The following is a 19,097-nucleotide window of genomic DNA, read 5'->3' as shown; positions in this document are numbered from 1 at the left end:
AAATATGACCATGTCTAGCTACAAACTTGTAAAACAGTTGAGACAAAAGTTACTTTCTTATTTTCATTGGCCTGTTTCAGACTTTTGGCTGTTTGGATTTAGCCGTTTTGAAAAAATAAAGAATAAAGGTGATTTATTACGTTACTTTTTCCTTAAAGATTTTTTTTTTATGTAATTTTAGGATAAAAGCAGTACCTTGCTGAGTGTGATCTGTGTGATCAATTTTTTTTCTCTTGCAGATTACTTCTAATATTTTCAGAATACTTCCACCTAGTGATAACCCAGATTTTGATCCAGAAGAAGATGAACCAACTCTTGAAGCCTCGTGGCCCCACATACAGGTATGTGATTCTTTTATTTTCAAGCCTTCTTGTAAAGGAAGAACTGTGAATGACTTGAGTCATTTTGTGCCTTTGGCAAGAATGTCAAAATTGCTTTTATAATACAAGTGAGTTTCTATACTTGGGAGGGAAAAAAAGTGGTGCTTTTCTTAATGTGTATAAATATGGCAGAATGTAAGTCTTCCAAATTGCTTAAATACCTTTTTTCTTTTTTTAACAGAGTGATTGCACCATTAAAGTGTGGTATATGTATGTCTTAATTACCTAAAATATCCATATATTATGTGCTTTACTTAAGAGCTTTGTTTTCTGCACTTGAGCAACTTTGTGTGATTTCAATACGAGTGGATGTTAACAGTTTGGTTTCTTGTGACAGTAACAAAAAAATGGAGTAATAGCCTTTATTTGTGTTTTGAGCAAGAAATAGATACCTCCTCCTCATTCTTCCCACCCTCTTCCCTCCCTTCATGCAAAAACTTTACAATATAGGCATTGTTGTTTGGTAACAGTTGGTTAGTTATTCTATTGTTGTACTACTGTGCCAATCTCGTGATTTTTATAGCATTGCTGTATCAATCACGTGATTGACTTGCAATACTGCTGAATTATTTTTTTTCCACTTAGGTTTGTTCAACTTTTAACAGTTAAGTCATGTGTAATCATCGAAGTTCATACCTCAGGTAGTTTGTTGGCGAATTTATATAAGTAGTATCTGTTAAATAAAAGTTATGTAGCAAGTCCTAGTAGTGGGTAGAAGATTAATAGCTACTGCACATCTGCATACCATTCTCTTGCCTCTCTTAAGAGAGTTAAAATGCTACTCTGTTCCTATAATATTACATTTCTAATATATCAACAAACGCTCTTATTTAAAAAACTGGACTTTAATATTGACTATAAAAAGTACATGTTCAGGATAGTATTTGAGACTTAAACCAAGTAAGAAACAAGTTATTGCAAAAAAAAAACCAAAACCCATAATTCTGCAGGTTAAAGGCTGTGATAATTATTATCTTATTTATATATGACTGATTTTAATTCATAGGAGAAATGGCTGTAACTGAACTAGATGAGAGGCTTGGTTTTACTTGTAGGGGTGGGAGTGTGCAAGGGCTATACGAATGTCTCTTACAATCGGTGGTGACATCATCTGACTTCAAAACGCCTCTGTCTCTCAGGAGTAAAATTTGTAGATGTTAGTTCAGTTCACTTTAGGTCATAAGTGAACTATAGTTCTTTTTACAGAAAAAGATTTGTGGTTTCTGCGACCAGTTCACTTGTGCTTTAGGCTTGTCTAAGAGAAACTGAAAGAGGATCGTAGCCCATGGTATTATTTGAAATTTTATTTTCAGCTTTTTCCTTTGCCTTTTTCTAAATGAGTTTTGGCCAGGCTATCTGATCACTGATTGTGGATTTCCCTCTCCTGCATCAGTTGTTCATCCTGTCCTTGGAACAGATTGCTCGTTGCAGCACAGTGGAAACAGTTTGTGTTTTCATCTCCTTTCTTTTACAGTTCACGTGCTACTGGATGGTAGAAGACTGAGTTTGATAACTTACTAATTGCCCTCCAGGAGCATAAAGCTGCTGGAAGTGTCAGATTTTGTGTATGGAGGAAGGGGGTGTGCACACCCATTCTCCCCGCCATCAAAACCCACCCATTATTACTTTTGGTATAGTCTAAATAATTGCTTGGGTGGGGGTGGATGTTTTGCTGGCTGTGATTTGTGGTTGCTCAGTTACAAACAAATTCAGAATTCTATCCTGATCTGACAGTCAGGTAGCCAGTTTTCTGGGAGGGAAAAGAAAAAAACTTGAATCTCTACTCCTCTCTGGCTGAATCTGTTGGCATCTCTCTATAGAATAACATGATGGATAGTGGCTTAGTAAGTTACCAGTGTGTGTAGTCACAACAAAAGACTCAAGACCTTCAGTAAAATGAATACCACTTGAAAGACATTGCTTTAAAGCAATACTCAAGATGGTTTGTAACAGCCAAACTAGGTTGAACAGGTTGGCATTAAAGCCACTGTGTATTTTGAAGCTTGGGGAGTTGCAGAGTTGGTGAAACTGGTAGCTTAAAGCAGTAATATTGTAGTGGTCTCTGCAAGAAAGAAGATTGAATCACTGAAGTAGTAAGAGTTATATTTCATAGCACTTTGGCCCAATTTTGAGAACCAAAATGACTAAATACAATAGTTCCCCCCTGTATTTCCAATGGTAGTGCTTCAGTTAAGCTCAAGAAAGTTGAGCGTACCTATCTTTTTTTTTTTTTTTTTTTTTTTTTTTTTTTTTTTAGGTAGGAGCAGCCAGTATCTGTTGTGGCTGGAATCTATTCTTGTCTCCCTAGTTGATAGTCGTTTTTGTCATGCTTCTAAGTTTGCAGACATTAGCATACAGGAAAAGGGAGAGGCTGACCATCCAGAAATGGCCATTGCAGCTTGCTTCCTGAAATGCCTCAGATAAAGCTTTATGGATTTCCCAGGGCTCCCAAGGATTTCCAAAGTTATTTGATACCTTTTACTAGCTGTATGTGTTCTAGGAGCAGTGGTACTAATTAGCAGGAAGCTAGACGATTCTGTGAGTGTCAGAACTGCATAAATACTCCTTCAGTGCACAAAACTTCCCTGTGATACAGCTCAGAAACTGGATTTTTGAGCACTAAACTTTGTTTTTCTGAAAGCTCTTTATGAACAATAGCAACAATTGTGGTTCTGGAATTGTATGTGTTTTATACAAAGCATTCAAATGGTTACTAATGCATACACTCCCTATATTAGAAATGAGACATGTAACTGATTAATTTGTCGTCATATATTGAGAATTTTGCATTAATGTTGACTTATTCTATTTTATAGATAAGAGGTACCTTGGTTTTGATCCTAACTGATAGCCTAAACTTAATCTTGGACAGCTTGTACCAAGACGCTACAGCATTATGCTTTAGCTTAGTTCTTCTGCTTGATGTTTATTGCAGTCCCCAAATCTATTTATTGAAAGAAGCCATAATTGTCCTTCCTCCCCCTGTCCATTAGGGAAAACAAAACATGGCAATTTAGTCTTCACTTGTAAAAGGTGCTCTGTCCCATGACAATTCTAGTGGCTCCTTCTCTGTGTCCTTTCATGTTTGAATAGATTTCATCAAGCCCGTGTAGGACTGTGCATCTGTATCTGTACTGTCAGTATCTTCCTGGAATATCCCAGGATTTCATCGGTCACTTCCATGGCTTCATTGTGTAGATGGATCTTAGTCATCCTATGGTTAACCCTTTCTCAGCTTAAAGGCTTGCAAATGCTTAGCAGGGCTTTTTCTTGGATCTGTAAGTGTGACTTTGCAATCCTTGAATTTCATCCTGTATTTATTACTCCAGGCCTTCAGGGTCAACTTGTCCTTTCTTATTGATAACCTGACATTCTTTTTTTTTTTTCTTTTTTCTTTTCCTGGTAGTAGCTTCTAATATTGTGTCATAGTCTAAGCAGTTATCACACATGACTGTTCTTTGTTGCGGTCACTGGCAGAAATATTTAATATAGGAATTTATTACAGAAATGTTTAATGAAATTTGATTCCAAAATTAATCCCTGTGAAGCTGTGCTAACAACCTCCCTCCAGACATATGTTTCCCATTTCAATATAAATCACTAATGAATTTATGTAGTTTCTAGCTTGAAAAAGATCAGTACAATCATAGAATGGTTTGGGTTGGAGGGGACCTTTAAAGGTCATCTAGTCCAACCCCCCCTGCGATGAGCAGGGACATCTTCAACCAGATCAGGTTGCCCAGAGCCCCGTCCAACCTGGCCTTGAATATTTCCAGGGATGGGGCATCTACCACCTCTCTGGGCAACCTGTTCCAGTGTTTCACCACCCTCATCATAAAAAAAATTTCTTCCTTATATCTGGTCTAAATCTACCCTCTTTTAGTTTAAAATCATTACCCCTTGTCCTGTTGCAACAGGCCCTGCTAAAAAGTCTGTCCCCATCTTTCTTATAAGCCCTCTTTAAGTATTGAAAGGCTGCAATAAAGTCTCCCCGGAGCCTTCTCTTCTCCAGGCTGAACAACCCCAACTCTCTCAGCCTGTCCTCATAGGAGAGATGTTCCACCCCTCTGATCATTTTTGTGCCCCTCCTCTGGACCTGCTCCAACAGATCCATGTCTTTCCTGTGCTGAGGAACCCAGAGCTGGATGCAGTAGTGCAGGTGGGGTCTCACCAGAGCAGAGTAGAGGGGCAGAATCACCTCCCTCAACCTGCTGGCCACGCTGCTTTTGATGCAGCCCAGGATACGGTTGGCCTTCTGGGCTGCGAGTGCACATTGCCAGCTTGTGTCCAGCTTTTCATCCACCAAGTCCTTCTCTGTAGGGCTGCTCTCAGTCCCTTCATTCCCCAGCCTGTCTTGATACTGGGGGTTGCCCTGACCCAGGTACAGGACCTTGCACTTGTCCTTGTTGAACCTCATGAGGTTCCTCTGGGCCCACTTCTTTAGCTTGTCAAGGTCCCCCTGGGTGGCATCTTGTCGCTCAGGCGTGTCAACCACCCCACTCAGCTTGGTGTCATCTGCAAACTTACTGAGGGTGCACTCGATCCCGCTATGTCATTGATGAAAACGAACAACCATGGTTGATCTCTCTCTAAGACAGAGGATGGAGTATGGTAATATTTAAAATTATATTATTGGATTGTCTATTACCAAGCTCTTAAAAATTCTGTCCTATGTTGTCTGTTGTGTTGTTGTGTGCAATTGTGTTTATGCACAAGAAGACAAATTAAGGCTGTACAGGGAAGCTTGGGTTTTAATACAGTTCTGTGACATTAAATTTGCATGCATTTAAACTGCTGATATGAAAAGCTCTTGTTACAGTCTGTCAGAGAGGAAGAAAGAGTGAACGGTAACTTGTGTTTCTGAGCTTCTGCTTTGCAGATACAGCATACCCTCCTTGAGGCTATGCATAAGTAACTGTCATCTCAAATGTTCTAGATAAATAGTACTTATTGTCAAGCACTTCTCTCAAGTGAACTTCATAATTAAAATTATGAATTACTCGGGTGTTGGCTCTCAGTTTAATAAGTACTCATAGTGGTAAGAGTTGAAAGAGATGCTTGTGAGTATGACCGCAACTCTGTGCAGGTTTTATTTAGAAGTCCAGTCTAGTCCAGTTTTATTTAGAAGTCCAGTGATGTCTTTATGTATCTAAATTGCATTTTAGTATCATTACTAATCAGTTGTTTAACTAACATGGAGTTAAGAAATAGGCATTGAGAACATAAGCAACCCTGAACGTATCTAAATGTAAGACATCTTTCCTCTCAATTCTGTCTTAGTTAAGAGATGCCTTATGTGTGTTTTATAAATCTGCTGTTGTTATGGAAGTACAGTATTTTGTGTCTTGGACTTCTGATGAACCCCAAAATATGGGACTTGTGCTGTGACTTCTTCGTGCCTTTCTCTGCTTCCTCAGGCCCTTGCTAGCTCTATCTCCTGTCTGTTTTTCTATCTCGGGGCATTGTGGGATCATAGCAAATGGGGACTTGAACTCAATAGAAATAATACACTACAAAATGTAAAGGATGTTGAAGATAAATCTGCAGAGGGTCCTGTTGCTTGAATTGAGTGTCCAGGATATAGAAACCTAATGTTAAGCCAAACTCATAAGCTTCTGTGTATTCATTCAGCTTTTTAATGACTTTTCATTTTTGGAGTTTGCAACTGAAACTTAATTTCAGGGACACTTAGCAGATTTTTCTTCATCTATTTAAGGAATTACGTGATGTTAGAGCACTTAATTTTACCCTCAGTGTTGATAAGTGTTGGTAACTAATAAATACTTAATATAGTAGGAAATGTTAATATATGTAATACTTAGAACTTGTTTTTTGTCTAATAGTGATAATTTCAGTAGATTATTTATTAAGCTTTGACTCGTCTGGGAATTAGTGTTAGTTACTGTAATTCTTCCAGTAAATTCCCGTAGAGGCTGTGATTAAGCAGTGATGTATTAGGCTTCGGTTTCCTTTTGTTCTTTTTAAGCATGTTAATAGTCCCACTGACTTTGTGATGGTGGCGGGGCTGAGATCTGTGTTATGGTGTACTTACTAACTTCAAAATTTTCATTTCAATGTTTGTAGTTGGTGTATGAATTTTTCCTGAGGTTTTTGGAGAGCCCGGATTTTCAGCCTAGCATTGCGAAGCGATATATTGACCAGAAATTTGTACAGCAGGTAAGTAGGGAGTTTTACCACCCCCAGATTTAAAGGTCACCTCTCAAGCTTAGCTTATCAGATGACTGTACAGCTAAGGAGAATATTAAAGCTTTCATGTGACACAGGATTAAATTTTAGTTGTTCCAACAGTGGTTTCTGCCAAACACTAAATAAACAGCACATCATACCACACAGGCTATATGTAATTAGTAACTTCAGAAACACTTTGTTTTCAGATATCAACCTCAGTGCTTTGCAATGCAAGATATTTGTGATTTGTAAATACCAGTTGTGTTTTTAATGATTTGCAACTTTTTTCCAGTCAAATCAACAATGTGCTAATTAAATTTTTAGTGCTTTTATGTTTGTTTTTTCATAGATTTATTATGGGAAAACTTAGAGCAAACTTTTTTCCTGTAAAAAGTTCATGTACTTACTGTACATTAAATGTGTTCCAACATCTGCTAACTTGTGAGTGGATAGTATTATTCTCTTTACTATCGTGTGTTAACCACAGAAGGAAAATCAAGTAAAAATGTACATAGGAAAATCATGCTTCACCATGCAAAGTACCTATGAGAAAGAAAGTGAAGTGAAATCTCATATTAAATATAACTTCTCAAGGAATGAGGCTGTAGAATACCATGACAATTTTTGTCCAAGGTTAATTCAGTGGGGATTTTTTTTCTTTTTAACTATGTCAGAATACTTGTTTGTCAAGGAAAAGCTCAGTATCTGAAGAGTGAGTGCTGGCAGGCCATCACAGTACAGCAATGAAAAGTAAAAACATAGATGGACACTTTTCCTCCCCACCTTCAGTGACTGCATTTAACTGCCACTTGTTTGGCTTTACTGTTTTTGTTTATAGGTGTTTCCTTCTTCTCTGTGTTATTTGACTTCCCCACAAAATCTAGGCCTGAAGCTGCGGCTGAACTATTGGTTGTGGGTATCCAGTTTACTAATTGACCCGTGGTTCTTAAGAGCCATGTTGCAGAGTTTCAATTCCTGACATTTTACCTGATCTTTCTCTAGAGTATAAGAAAGACAAAGCAATTAACAGCTAGCTATATATGGGGAAAAAAGTGGAGTAGTGACCGTGAGAAATTCCTTCTAAATATAAAAAAGAAATGAGCCTGCACAAAGTTCCTGAACAGCCGTTTCCAGTCTCTTATGCTGCTTGGTGTAGACCTAAGCTCACAGACCTGGACCGAGCAGGAGACTGTCGTGACTGCTTGAGCTAAGTTACTTGTTTAGCGCAGTTAGCACTTCGAATATGCTCTTACTTGGACATACAGGAAAAAATAACTGAAATAATGGTCTGTAATGGGATTGGAATATTTTTTTATGCCTTCAAGTGAGTATGGTCTTTTCTGCATCCTTGGAAAACTTTCCTCAAGAAAAAAACCATGGAAAATCTTGCTAGCTTATCACGGCATTTAGTCTGTATTAGCAGAGAATCAGTTAATAATTACATATCCTATGCTCATTTTATGATCTCCTCCATATTAAATCATGAATTGTGAAATTTCTTGTATAGGAATGCTTTTGCTTAACCCTCAAGACACAAGTAGCTTTTTGAGATGAGCAGTACAGGATTTTAATTTAAAAATTGTAAGTATCTGGCACAGACATGATTCATTCTGATTTCTTAAAGACCAAATGTAAACCACTTACCTAAGGTTTGATAATCTCGTTCTTACAATTTCATTTTTATTTTGATAGTGTAATAGTTGTTGGAATGGCTTTGATGTCTGTGTACAGACTTTTTAGGGAAATGAAGCTGCTGGGTTTATTTTAAAAAAAAAAAAAAATCAGCTTTATTAAAAACCTAATTTGGAAAATATAATATTGACATCCAAACAAAATTTTTTGTTAAACTGATTCTAATTTTTCTAGTGTAAACTTGTAAATTAAAGATAAAACTCAAATTAGTAACATAACAAAATTTAAGTCTTTCAAAAGTAATGCATTTCAATTTCATTTTTAAAGTTGTTGGAGCTCTTTGATAGTGAAGACCCACGAGAACGTGATTTCCTAAAGACAGTTCTTCATCGAATTTATGGAAAATTCCTCGGTTTAAGAGCATTCATCAGGAAACAGATTAACAACATTTTCCTCAGGTATGCTCTGTGTGTGTGTGTGCCTGTGTGTAACTAAGTTGAGGAATATTTTACCTTGCCTTCATGGTCGGGGTCTGCAGTGATTTATTCTTGAATTAAAAGACCTGGTTTTGGTCTGTGATCTGGTTTTCAAATATTTGAAGCTTATTAAAGGTTTATTTCTTTGGAATCTCTGATCCTCTGTTTCAATTTTTGATGGCTGTCTTTTTTTCATAACAGGTTTATATATGAAACAGAGCACTTCAATGGTGTTGCTGAACTTCTTGAGATATTAGGAAGGTAAGTTTGATCTGACACAGAAAAAATAGAAAATGTGATTGTGGGTGTTGCTTCAGCTTTCTTGCTTTGAGAATGGAGAAAGGGAAAGAATTATTACAGTAACAAGTGATGAAGTGCAGTCACTGATATAATCTAATACGGTCTGGGTTACCATGTGAATATCAAATTAGGATATAGAGTATAAATTATTCTTTTTCGGTGCAAGTTTTAAAGATGACTGGCAAAATATTTCTCAAGGGTCTTTGTTTGTCAGGAATATCTACTCTTGCTTATCTTATATCTGATAGATGACTTGTTCTTTGGTTCAGAAAATGATTGTTAACTTTTGCCTTCATGCTGAATGAAATGCTTTAATCTTCAGCAGGCTGGTTTTCTTTAAATTCTATTCAGGAAAGCCTTTTAAGTGCTAGGGTTTTTTAGTTACCTTTTTTGACATTATTTCACTAATTTAATTTTTAACTTTGAACTTTTTTGTGGTAGCATTTTACTGTTTTTTCCAAAAACTGTCATATATATTTCACAGTAGAAAATGTTATAAATATTGCTGGTCTAACTGAAAATACAAAAATTGTGAAACTATTGTGGAACAAATTTTCATGAAAATCAAGTGAAAGGATACCATTATTTTCTCAGATTTATCTAAAGGGGGGGGGGGGAACGAACCCCAGCCTCTTCCTGAAGGACTTCTGTCTGTTCCATGACTCATCAACTCTTAAAAATAAGATTACTGAATCAATGAGACAACTTTTTAACTTTGTTTCTGGAGGGAAAGGTTGTTCAACAATCTGAAAACAAATGTTCCAACTGCACTGTTAAAATAGTTCAAAATTGTATGCCATCTATTTTTTTTTCTCTGCAAGTTGCTAGTGATTGTGGGTGAAATGGATCAGCTTCCTGATGCATCTGTCTAAGCTTCACAGTTAGACAGCAAGACTTACTGTAGATGATTTTACTTAATGGAGATCATAATAAAAATATTTCAGCTCATCTAATGAGTATTATTTGACTTCTACTACGGTTCTCTGGTATTCCTACCAAGAGTCTAAACTCGCCTGATACCAACACTTTAAAGATTGTGCCTATGTAGAGCTATTTTATGGCTTCAAAATACTCAGGTTTAGAAATGGAATCAGAAATGGAGTGTCTCTTGAATTTACAGAAATTCTTGACTTGCTAGGAAAAAAATATTTTTTAATAAAAATAAATCCTGCTTATTCATGTTTTCAGTATTATCAATGGTTTTGCACTGCCACTGAAAGCAGAACACAAACAGTTCCTTATGAAAGTTCTGATTCCCATGCATACTGCAAAGGGATTAGCTTTGTTTCATGCACAGGTAAGCGTTTGCTTATTTTTAAGAGTGGTGGGGTTTTTTGTATTTGCATTTGAAACTAATGAAATTTAAAGCAGAATTGTGTTACAATATCAATATTCTAAAATACTTGCAAATTCAGTCACTGGTTTTTTTTAAGATCTTACAGATCTTTTGTCTAAATGTTAATTTTGAGATCATATTTAGCATATATTAAAAGTGAAAGAACATAACAGCGAGTCAGTCGTGCCAACTGAAATGGGAAGCTTTTTTGCTTGCTAGTTTTGTCACACTTTAAGCTTCATTTAATCCCAGGACCTTGTTCTATTATCACTTCCTTTACGTAACCTAAATGCTGTGTATAAAGGAATCTTGACTATGGCCAGGTATGTGTTTCAGAAGTGCTTTTTTATTTCTAAAACCATTCCAGTGACGGGGAGGGGAGGAGAATGTTGGATATAAATGGCAGAAATGCATAGTAGCTCTCTGGATCAGCTAGAAATTATGTAGATCCATGACATGCTGTCAGAATGCTTTAGTTCTTCATTTGACTTCCATTCTTATACTTTGCACAGATGTTAGCATTTTATTTGAGGAATAATGTATATCCTTTTCAGACATATGGCACTTGAGTATTGAACACATTTGATGCAAACTTGCAAGTAATTCTGCCGTGGCTAATTAAAAATTTGCCTTGTTAACTTAGCTCACTAATACAGCTCCTTACAGACTAAAGATACAAGGAAATGAGTTTCTAATTCAAGTGAAATCATTATGACTACATAACCTACAAACAGGATCAAGTCATGAGCTCAGTTAATTCCTAATTCTCACATAAAGTTTTAATTTAATTAGATCGCTTGTCTTTGTGGTTTATTGCTATGCAATAGGCTGCACCATGGAATGAGTCAGTGATATGAAAGGGACCAGTCACTTGCCAAAGGTATTCTCAGTGATAGATCAGTACAGCAAGCTTCCCTTTTTTCTATGATATATTTAATCCAGTTCATCGGTGCCTGAAAAGGTCCTGTTAATTCAGCTGTAGTGTGTACCTGAAAGTAGCATTGGTTTGCTGACCAGGCAAATCTGTCCCTGCATAAACCACTAGTGCCACGTGCAGTTTCAGCACTGTGTGTTTCTGGTTTTGTACTATCCTGAAGGTGTAAACCAGCATTAAATCTGATTTGCAATCAGGAGTGGCCTGGTTGCTTTGTTGCTACAGTACATAGCCTACTCATAAAAGTTAAAGCCTTAAAGCTGAATTAAGTTTGAGTCTTTGTGTCTTTGAACAATAAAGCACTACTGTACAATATATGTAATGGGATTTTATGAGATTAATGTGTGACACTTATTATTTTTTTGAATCTACACATATACATCCTTAGCCTAAGGGTAAAAGAAATAAATTAGACCTGTTGTAATTACAGCATTGTAATTATCTGCTTTGGGATAACAGATTAAAAAAAAATGGAAAGGTAATGCTTGAATTCAAGCATCTTAAGTATTGAAATGTCCGTGTAATGCATCTAAATAATTTTTGTCTTTGCATTATACTGTGAGATGACTTCTTAAAATTAGTCTTAATGGAATCTAGGATTGTAACTGCTTTAGTAATAGGATTATTGTATGGTTTCTGTACTGGGCAGAGGTGTGGTTGGTTAGTCACTTACCTATGTGCTAAGTAACTAAACAGTAAGTAATTATATAATGTAGAATATCACACTTGGCCTGAGAAGACCCCTGGACAGAAATCACTAGGGGCTGGGAGAGCACGCTGGTGACTTAAATCACGTTATGCTTCCCCTGCTTCATTCGCTTTTCCACAGGCGTTTGTTGTTGGCCGTTGCTGGAGATGGGATACTCAGCTGGACAGGTGCTGCCTGATCTCTTGTGGCAGTGTAATACGTTAAAAGTCTTTCACCTGTCATCGCTGGATGTTGTGTGCTGTAGATGTCCAGTACTTGAGCAATGTGTGCTCAGTCAAACCTGTTTTAAAACTTTTCTTGACTGAAAGTATCACCTCTTTTACCCCAATACAGATGTTTGAAAATGATAGCTTTGTAGCGCTAATACAGGAATTGAAGCTGAGAAAAATCTGTCTGGATACTGGATCTGACTTAGGGAAATATCTGTCAAGCTTAAAAGTAATTTTCTTCTAGGATGAAAAAAACGGAAGATTTTTGGTATGCAGGAAGTCTTTGTAAGATAGAGCAGGCCTGTATGTCTTGGTGCTTTAACGGCTGTTTTGTTTAGTTTGGAAGAATTTAAAACGGCTGTGTGGGGGTGTTTTGGGTTGGGTCCTGTCCCCCCCTGATCTGAAGTGCTTCCGTTATAAGTTGTGATATTTAGTTATGCTGCAATGTCTAAACAGTGTCTGTTTAAACTAAATAATCATATGACTTGCATTCTAGCTCGCCTATTGTGTTGTACAGTTCCTGGAAAAAGATACAACTTTAACAGAGCCTGTAAGTGTTTTTCAGTTGAATGTTTTTCTATTTTTAATTTCAACTAAATATTTCAGTGTAACTTGTTAGAATTGTATAGCAGTGCTATCTGTGCGATCTTGATTAATGATCCATAGGTGTGGGGGTTTTCTGGGGAAAAAAAATTACATCTAGAACAGTTAAGAAAATTCTGGGTTTGAAAGGGCAGTTATCTCTTAGCCTGTGACCAAGATAGAGCACAAATTTAAATAAAAGTTTGAACCACTGATATCATGCAAATTACCTCATATGAGAAAGCATGTAACAACTGTATTCCCTCCTGGTAAGAACTAAAATGTCAATATTTTTGGTGCTGATGGCTTGTGCCTAGCCACTGAAAAAAGCTGAAATATTTTAGGGAATAAACAATCCCAAAATAAAAGCTGGAAAGAATAACAACACTTTATTTAGACAGAAGGAACTCTGAAATTCCAAATGGGATGCTTCTGCTCTGTCTCTTCAGTTACTGGGGTGGCTCTTGGCAGTTATAATACAGGTGCTTCAGGCATCAGTGGCTTTTGCCAGACTGAATCTCCCATGATACGTATTGACAGCTCAGCTAAAAAGGGGTTTGCAGCACTTCATGCAAGGGCTTTGGCAATGCCCATAAAGAAGAATGCAGGCTCGGGGCAGTGCAGCAGCTCATGGGGACACAGACTGATGTCAAACCAGCTAGAACAGAAACTGGTTTTAGTTGGACAATCAGAAATCTTTCCATTACGGGTATGTTGATATTTAAATACTTTATCCCTTTGTGTGACAGAAAAATGAAGAGCTTATGTAAAATCTAAACTTTTCTATAAAGAAAAAAGATAAATAGCTTTGTAGAAACAACATAGATCTTCACTAGTCTTCCAGTGGAAGCTTGTTTTCTGCACAGCCACTTAGGTATTGATGTTCCTCATCAGAAGACAGGTTATTCTGTAGGTGGTGGAAGGTGGTAGACCTGACTGTCTCTAAATTTGCCTTGTCTGCTTGAAGCATCTTCTTTCCCCCTGTACTGCAGTGTTGCCAGCTACACTGGTCAATAAGCTTATTTTGTTGGATAGGGCGAAGAGAAAGGAATTGCATAAGCCTTATTCCTTAAGCCCAGTGATAAAACAGTCCCGGCATTTTGACAGTTAAAATAACATGCGAGCAGAAAATGTGTAGTATTACATAAAAACCTGCAAGATTGAATGAAGCGACAAAGTCAGAACTTCCTGGTATGAATTTACAGGACTGTGATGCAGGATCCAAGCCCAAACTCGGAAGCGAGACAGTAAGGCTTTTTGAGGTAGGAGTGCTGTAGGGCAATTCTGAGACTTCATCTCGACCATAGTATATACAATCCTGGTTGCCTCCTCATCAGTCGAGTTCAGAATGGAGAAGGTACAAGAACTCACTGCAGTGTCACTGCCTGTGCTTGCTTTGGTCATTACTCTGAATGTATGGTAAAATTGGCTTTATCAAGGAGTAAAAGTCAATAAGATGATAAGTAGTGAAGCTTTAAGTAACTTTCTGAAATGCTTGAAAAGTAGATGTTAAAATTTGGGGTAACTGATGAGATAGCATTTGGAATTTATTTTGGCTTTAGGTCAAGTAATATTTTAAGAATTCCATCAGAGGGCTGTCTTCATGAGTACCTTACTGTTATTTTTCTGGCAGGAATTGTCACTCGGGGTCAATTTCGAGGACGTTCAATCCAAGCTCTTGTAACTATGGTAGTCTGCCTTAGGTCAGTCCTGATGTTTGCGAAGCTGACAAGAAGAGTTTGTTACCTAACCCTGCTAAGCGCAGTGGCCTTTACATGGAAGAAATCAGGCTAAACACGCAGCCCTTGAGATAGGGTTTAAGTTTTCTAGCAGGTGCCTACTGTTATAAGTCACTTCATGGGAATTTTGTAGCTCAGGGAGAGTTATTAATCTTTTTTTTTTGTAGTTTTTTTTGTAGGAGTTTTTTTGTAGTAAGAGCAGCAGGATTTCAGATCTGCATTCATGTTGAATATTTCTTTGAATAAAATCTTTGACCATAAATGTGCATGTATCAGCTTTTTAATATGAAAGCGTAGTCAAGCTGGAAACAGATACTCTCTCTGAGGAGCAAGGAATAGGTATTTTGTTGAGGTCTGCACTGTTCTACTCGGAACGTGTTCTTTCTTTATCAAGTTGAGAATATGAGTCTGTGTAGCGAAGTACGTTCGACACACTTGCAATAACAAGTGCTGGAAACTGGACTCTTCCAGCTAACTCAATTTTAAATAAATTTATGCTCCAATTAGGGGCGTATGGTAGGTTCTCACAGCTTTTCTTTGGCAAATGAGCTTGTCTGAAATTTTTTGGCTTACTCGCATTGTTCTGGGGGAAGGGAAAGTGTCGGCAGAATGAGCTATTATACTTGTAAATGTTTGGGTTTGTTCTTGAAAAATACAAAATCTCAATAGTATATAACTGAGTCATTCAGTTACGAGCTAATTAACAGAAAATGGCCCTAGATTTAAAGTGTAGTTACATAGACTACTTTAAATTGTGAATCTAGGGAAACAAGTGTAATTAATTCACGCAAGTCTGACTCCTGGAGGGTGGAGGAGAAGCGGGTGAGCGAAGGACTGCCAGGTCAGGTAATTGCACTGAAATGGGGGAGCTCAAAATTTCTCCCCCCCCGGCCATGCCGTCTGCCCCAGCCCTTCTGCCCTGTCCGAGGAGGCCAGGTCCGTGCCGCCGGTCGGGGAGGGAGCTCTGCCTCTGTGGGCCGGGTGGCAGAGTTGTCACCCGTGTGGGCTGCTCCAGGCCTCCTGCTCCTTCATCAGGTGTCAGATGATGGCGTTGGTACTTGTTGTCCGTAGCGTTCAGCCAGCCAGGTAGAAGGGTGTGGTGAAGGCTCTGTAAGGAATCTGTTCTTTCCTTGTAACTTGCTTTCTTTTTGTGGATTTGAGCCCAGGACTTGAGCAGCTGCCTGAGGTTTCTGCACTCGCTCAGTGTCATTTGAAGTGACATTCAGTTTTGTAGCAGCAGGATATGTATGTATCCTAGGATAAAGACTTGTGGGCACTTAAAATCATATTAACTTTTTCTCTGGAAAGTCACTTTTGGTAGTACACATAGTCGTGAATAAAACAGCTAGCTGGGAAGCTGGAAAAAAAGAAAACATGGCAAAAATCAAATATGGAAGGTATTCAAATAGTCGAGTAAGTTTTACAGTTGGATATGATAAATTAGGTGCTCTTGTATCATAAAAATAGAGGTCCTTTCCTCAGAATGAAAGTTTATAAGGCTCTGGGAATGTTTCTGCTTCCAAAACATACAATTACAGGGTTGGTTTTTTGGGTTTTTTTTTTTGTTTGTTTTTTTTTTTTTTAGCCAGCATTAATTTTGTAATTTAGATGCCATGTCAAATGTTTGTTTCTAGGAAACAGGCCTCCAGCCTTTGTTTGTTGTGTGGTTCCCCCCCCCTTCCTCTTGGGCGCTGCACTTCCTAATTAAGTTTTGCTGAAGTCCTTTTCCGGTCTTGTGTAAGATTTGTTACCAATGTAGGTACTGGAATATATTTTCTCTGTAAGTTCACATCTTTTTTTAGTTTCCAGTCTTTAACATTTCAAATTCCAGAAGAAAAAAGGAAGCGGTGGAGGCCACGGCTGCCCCGTTTGTGCAGTCAGCATATACCGCTTGCTCTTGGGCTTCAAACCTCAATGCCAAGACAGGTGCTCCCCAAAGTATGGATGAGAAGAAGACAAAAGATATTCTGGGAAATCTAGCTACAGGGGAGTTCACTTCATTTTGTGATGCTTTGATGTTATCAGAATCCTATCAATTAATGTATGTACTGGGATGGGAGCAGCGTGTGAATGGATAATCAAGGACTTGTGAAGTGATAAGGGTCTAAATTATTCTGATAACCTAAGCAAGATAAATATTTAAATGAGACAGCACAGTATTTATTTTCAGTGGAACTACATTTAGCTGTATTCAGTTTTCCTTGAACCTTTGGGTAAGGAAAAGCAAACTAGTAGTTTGTTTGTTTTTTTAAATCTTATCAGATATGTAACAGATACTTGTTCTGCTTTAACTTGTTTGTATTTTTAATATAGGTAATCAGAGGACTGCTCAAATTTTGGCCAAAAACTTGCAGTCAGAAAGAGGTTGGTTTTGTCTCTTGTTTCTGGCGTCTGCTGTGATGTAACACGTAGCGTGGCAGGTTCACACGCCTCACCTCTGCTGTGCTCTTCAAGAGATCTTGCAGAGAACTTGCAGTTCTAGAAGCTTCTTGAGGTGCTCATCTGTCACGCAACTCAGTGCAATTGTTTTGTACGTCTGTTCTTACTATGGTGTTACTGTGCTAAAACGATATTAAAAGTTGCATTCTAATGAAGATATTGTATAGAGAAACAGTTTTCCAAGGTGAGAAGTATTTTAGTAGATACGGACCACGTTGGAGGTAGTCACCTGCAACGTGATACAGACTTAGCTTTTGAGATACCGAGTAAGTGTCTGGTAAAGCATGCATACATTCTTCTTCCGTAGTATAAAAATAACTTTAAATGATCTTGGGAAATTCTTTTTTTTTTTTTTTTTTCCTGGTTTCTTCTATGTGGTTAAAATGAGTTTAAACATCAGGAGTTTGTTATATGCCACCAGATCCCACCCCCCGACAGCTCCTTAAAAGCGGGGTCCCTTAAGATTGTTGTCTCTGTTTGGGTGAGCGGTGTTCAATTTTTCTGTGCCACCTACCTCATGTCCTGCTGATTGTAATTTAAAACGTGAATTAACTATTTATCACTTCAAAAGCTGCTTTGGAGATCTCGGATAATGGTAACCTCTGCAGCCATTCCTGAAGAAATAAAATGTTCTAGCTGGTTTTTTTTAACTTTAAGAAAACATACTCTGCAGAAGCAGTTCTGCAAAGTGTTTAGAGCAATTACACAAAAGACGATGAAATCCAAGGTGAGAGCTGTTACCTGGTAGCTGAAACCGATGATTGACTTCTTTCAGGCTGCAAAAAAAACCTGTGGATGCCTACTGCATTGTAATTACCTACAGTGTTCTTTGCAGGGTTCATGACTAATGCATGAGCTGTATTTTGTTTCTGTTTACAGTGGTGATATAAAACATTCTCATACTTTTTGATATATTTCTTTTATACAAACAGGTAATGTTTTTAGGTGAAATTGAAGAAATCTTAGATGTAATAGAACCGACACAATTCAAAAAAATAGAAGAGCCTTTATTTAAGCAAATATCCAAGAGTGTGTCAAGTTCACATTTTCAGGTAAAAATAAAGTATTAAAAAAAGTATAAAAAAAATAACTTGTAGTAATTTATTTTTTTGTCTGTTGACCCCCTGAACTTTGTGTTTCAGGTTGCAGAAAGAGCTTTGTACTTCTGGAATAATGAATATATTCTTAGCCTGATTGAGGAGAACATTGATAAAATTTTACCAATTATGTTTGGCAGTTTATACAAGATCTCCAAAGAACACTGGAATCAGTACGTAACGTTTAACTTTATCTATAGTACCATAAATAAATTGTCCACTGTTTCAGGTTTGGATCATAAGCTTGTAAATGTGATTTCATTTCTACCTAAATCAGATGAAATCGGTGAGATTAGGGGTGCTAAAATGGACGTCATTTTCAGCTGTATCATACTTCCACTGTTCTCCATCGCTATGAGGAAATTGGATGATGGTCTTGATACTGTAATCACATTTGATGTTATGCATTAGTTAAAAATGCAAATTAACGCTACTTAGACCAAAACCATTGCCAAGGGATGGTCCTGCTGTGTTTATGCTTTGCTGTCCCTTACTGCTCTAGATGAACAAAATTCTGTCACTGTCTTCGTAAGCAGCTTCATTGCTGCCCAGTGAGATAGGAAAGGGAAAGATACTATCGGAGAAGAGCAGTTGCCTACCTCTATAAAGTATGGTAGGAATGAGAAATGAGTGACTACTTCATTTTAGATTCAATGCCACAGGTTAAATGTTAGTATTTTTCGATCACGTTTGAAAGAGGCAGTAATGACACTGGAATACTAAAAAGCAACGTTTGCTTGTGTCCAGCATCCTTACTTGAGTTGCGAGTCCTTTCGTAGAATGTGAAGCTGGTGCAGGCAAAAGCCAGGGGAGGCAGGAGCTTCCCACAACTTTGAAGTTCAATCAGATGCCCTGTTTTAAGCCCTTAGAAGCTCTGAAATTATTCTGAAGTTACCCAGATGGTGTGCCTAGTTACAAATGTTATCAGCTGAGACTGAATATAAATTTTGGAGAACTAGTTCCTGGAGCACTGGTAGTACTTGGGACCTCAGCAAATTTGAAGGCTGTCCCTCTTTCCCTACCTGCAGACAGAAGGAAGTGAAAGACGCAGGGTAACTGTACACCTTGAGGACCA

The 19,097-nt window shown here is 37.7% G+C and overlaps 1 protein-coding gene across 2 annotated transcripts in view; it reads left to right on the top strand.

The window, feature by feature from the left end:
- The window catches only part of PPP2R5A (protein phosphatase 2 regulatory subunit B'alpha), a 46,654-nt gene that overhangs the window by 24,296 nt on the left and 3,261 nt on the right, over positions 1-19,097 (top strand). Inside the window, exons 3-11 of one of the 2 annotated variants that reach the window (XM_082306018.1) lie at positions 240-341; positions 6,465-6,557; positions 8,529-8,659; positions 8,879-8,938; positions 10,166-10,274; positions 12,662-12,715; positions 16,800-16,850; positions 17,858-17,977; positions 18,068-18,195. In XM_082306018.1, coding sequence (XP_082162144.1) covers positions 240-341; positions 6,465-6,557; positions 8,529-8,659; positions 8,879-8,938; positions 10,166-10,274; positions 12,662-12,715; positions 16,800-16,850; positions 17,858-17,977; positions 18,068-18,195 — 848 coding nt within the window. The remainder of the gene's footprint in view (positions 1-239; positions 342-6,464; positions 6,558-8,528; positions 8,660-8,878; positions 8,939-10,165; positions 10,275-12,661; positions 12,716-16,799; positions 16,851-17,857; positions 17,978-18,067; positions 18,196-19,097) is intronic. The other variant, XM_082306019.1, reaches the window with a different exon arrangement.

Source organism: Platalea leucorodia, assembly GCF_965183815.1.
Source record: "Platalea leucorodia genome assembly, chromosome: 3".
Lineage (NCBI taxonomy): Eukaryota > Metazoa > Chordata > Aves > Pelecaniformes > Threskiornithidae > Platalea > Platalea leucorodia.
This window is presented reverse-complemented; position numbering and strand designations above follow the sequence as displayed.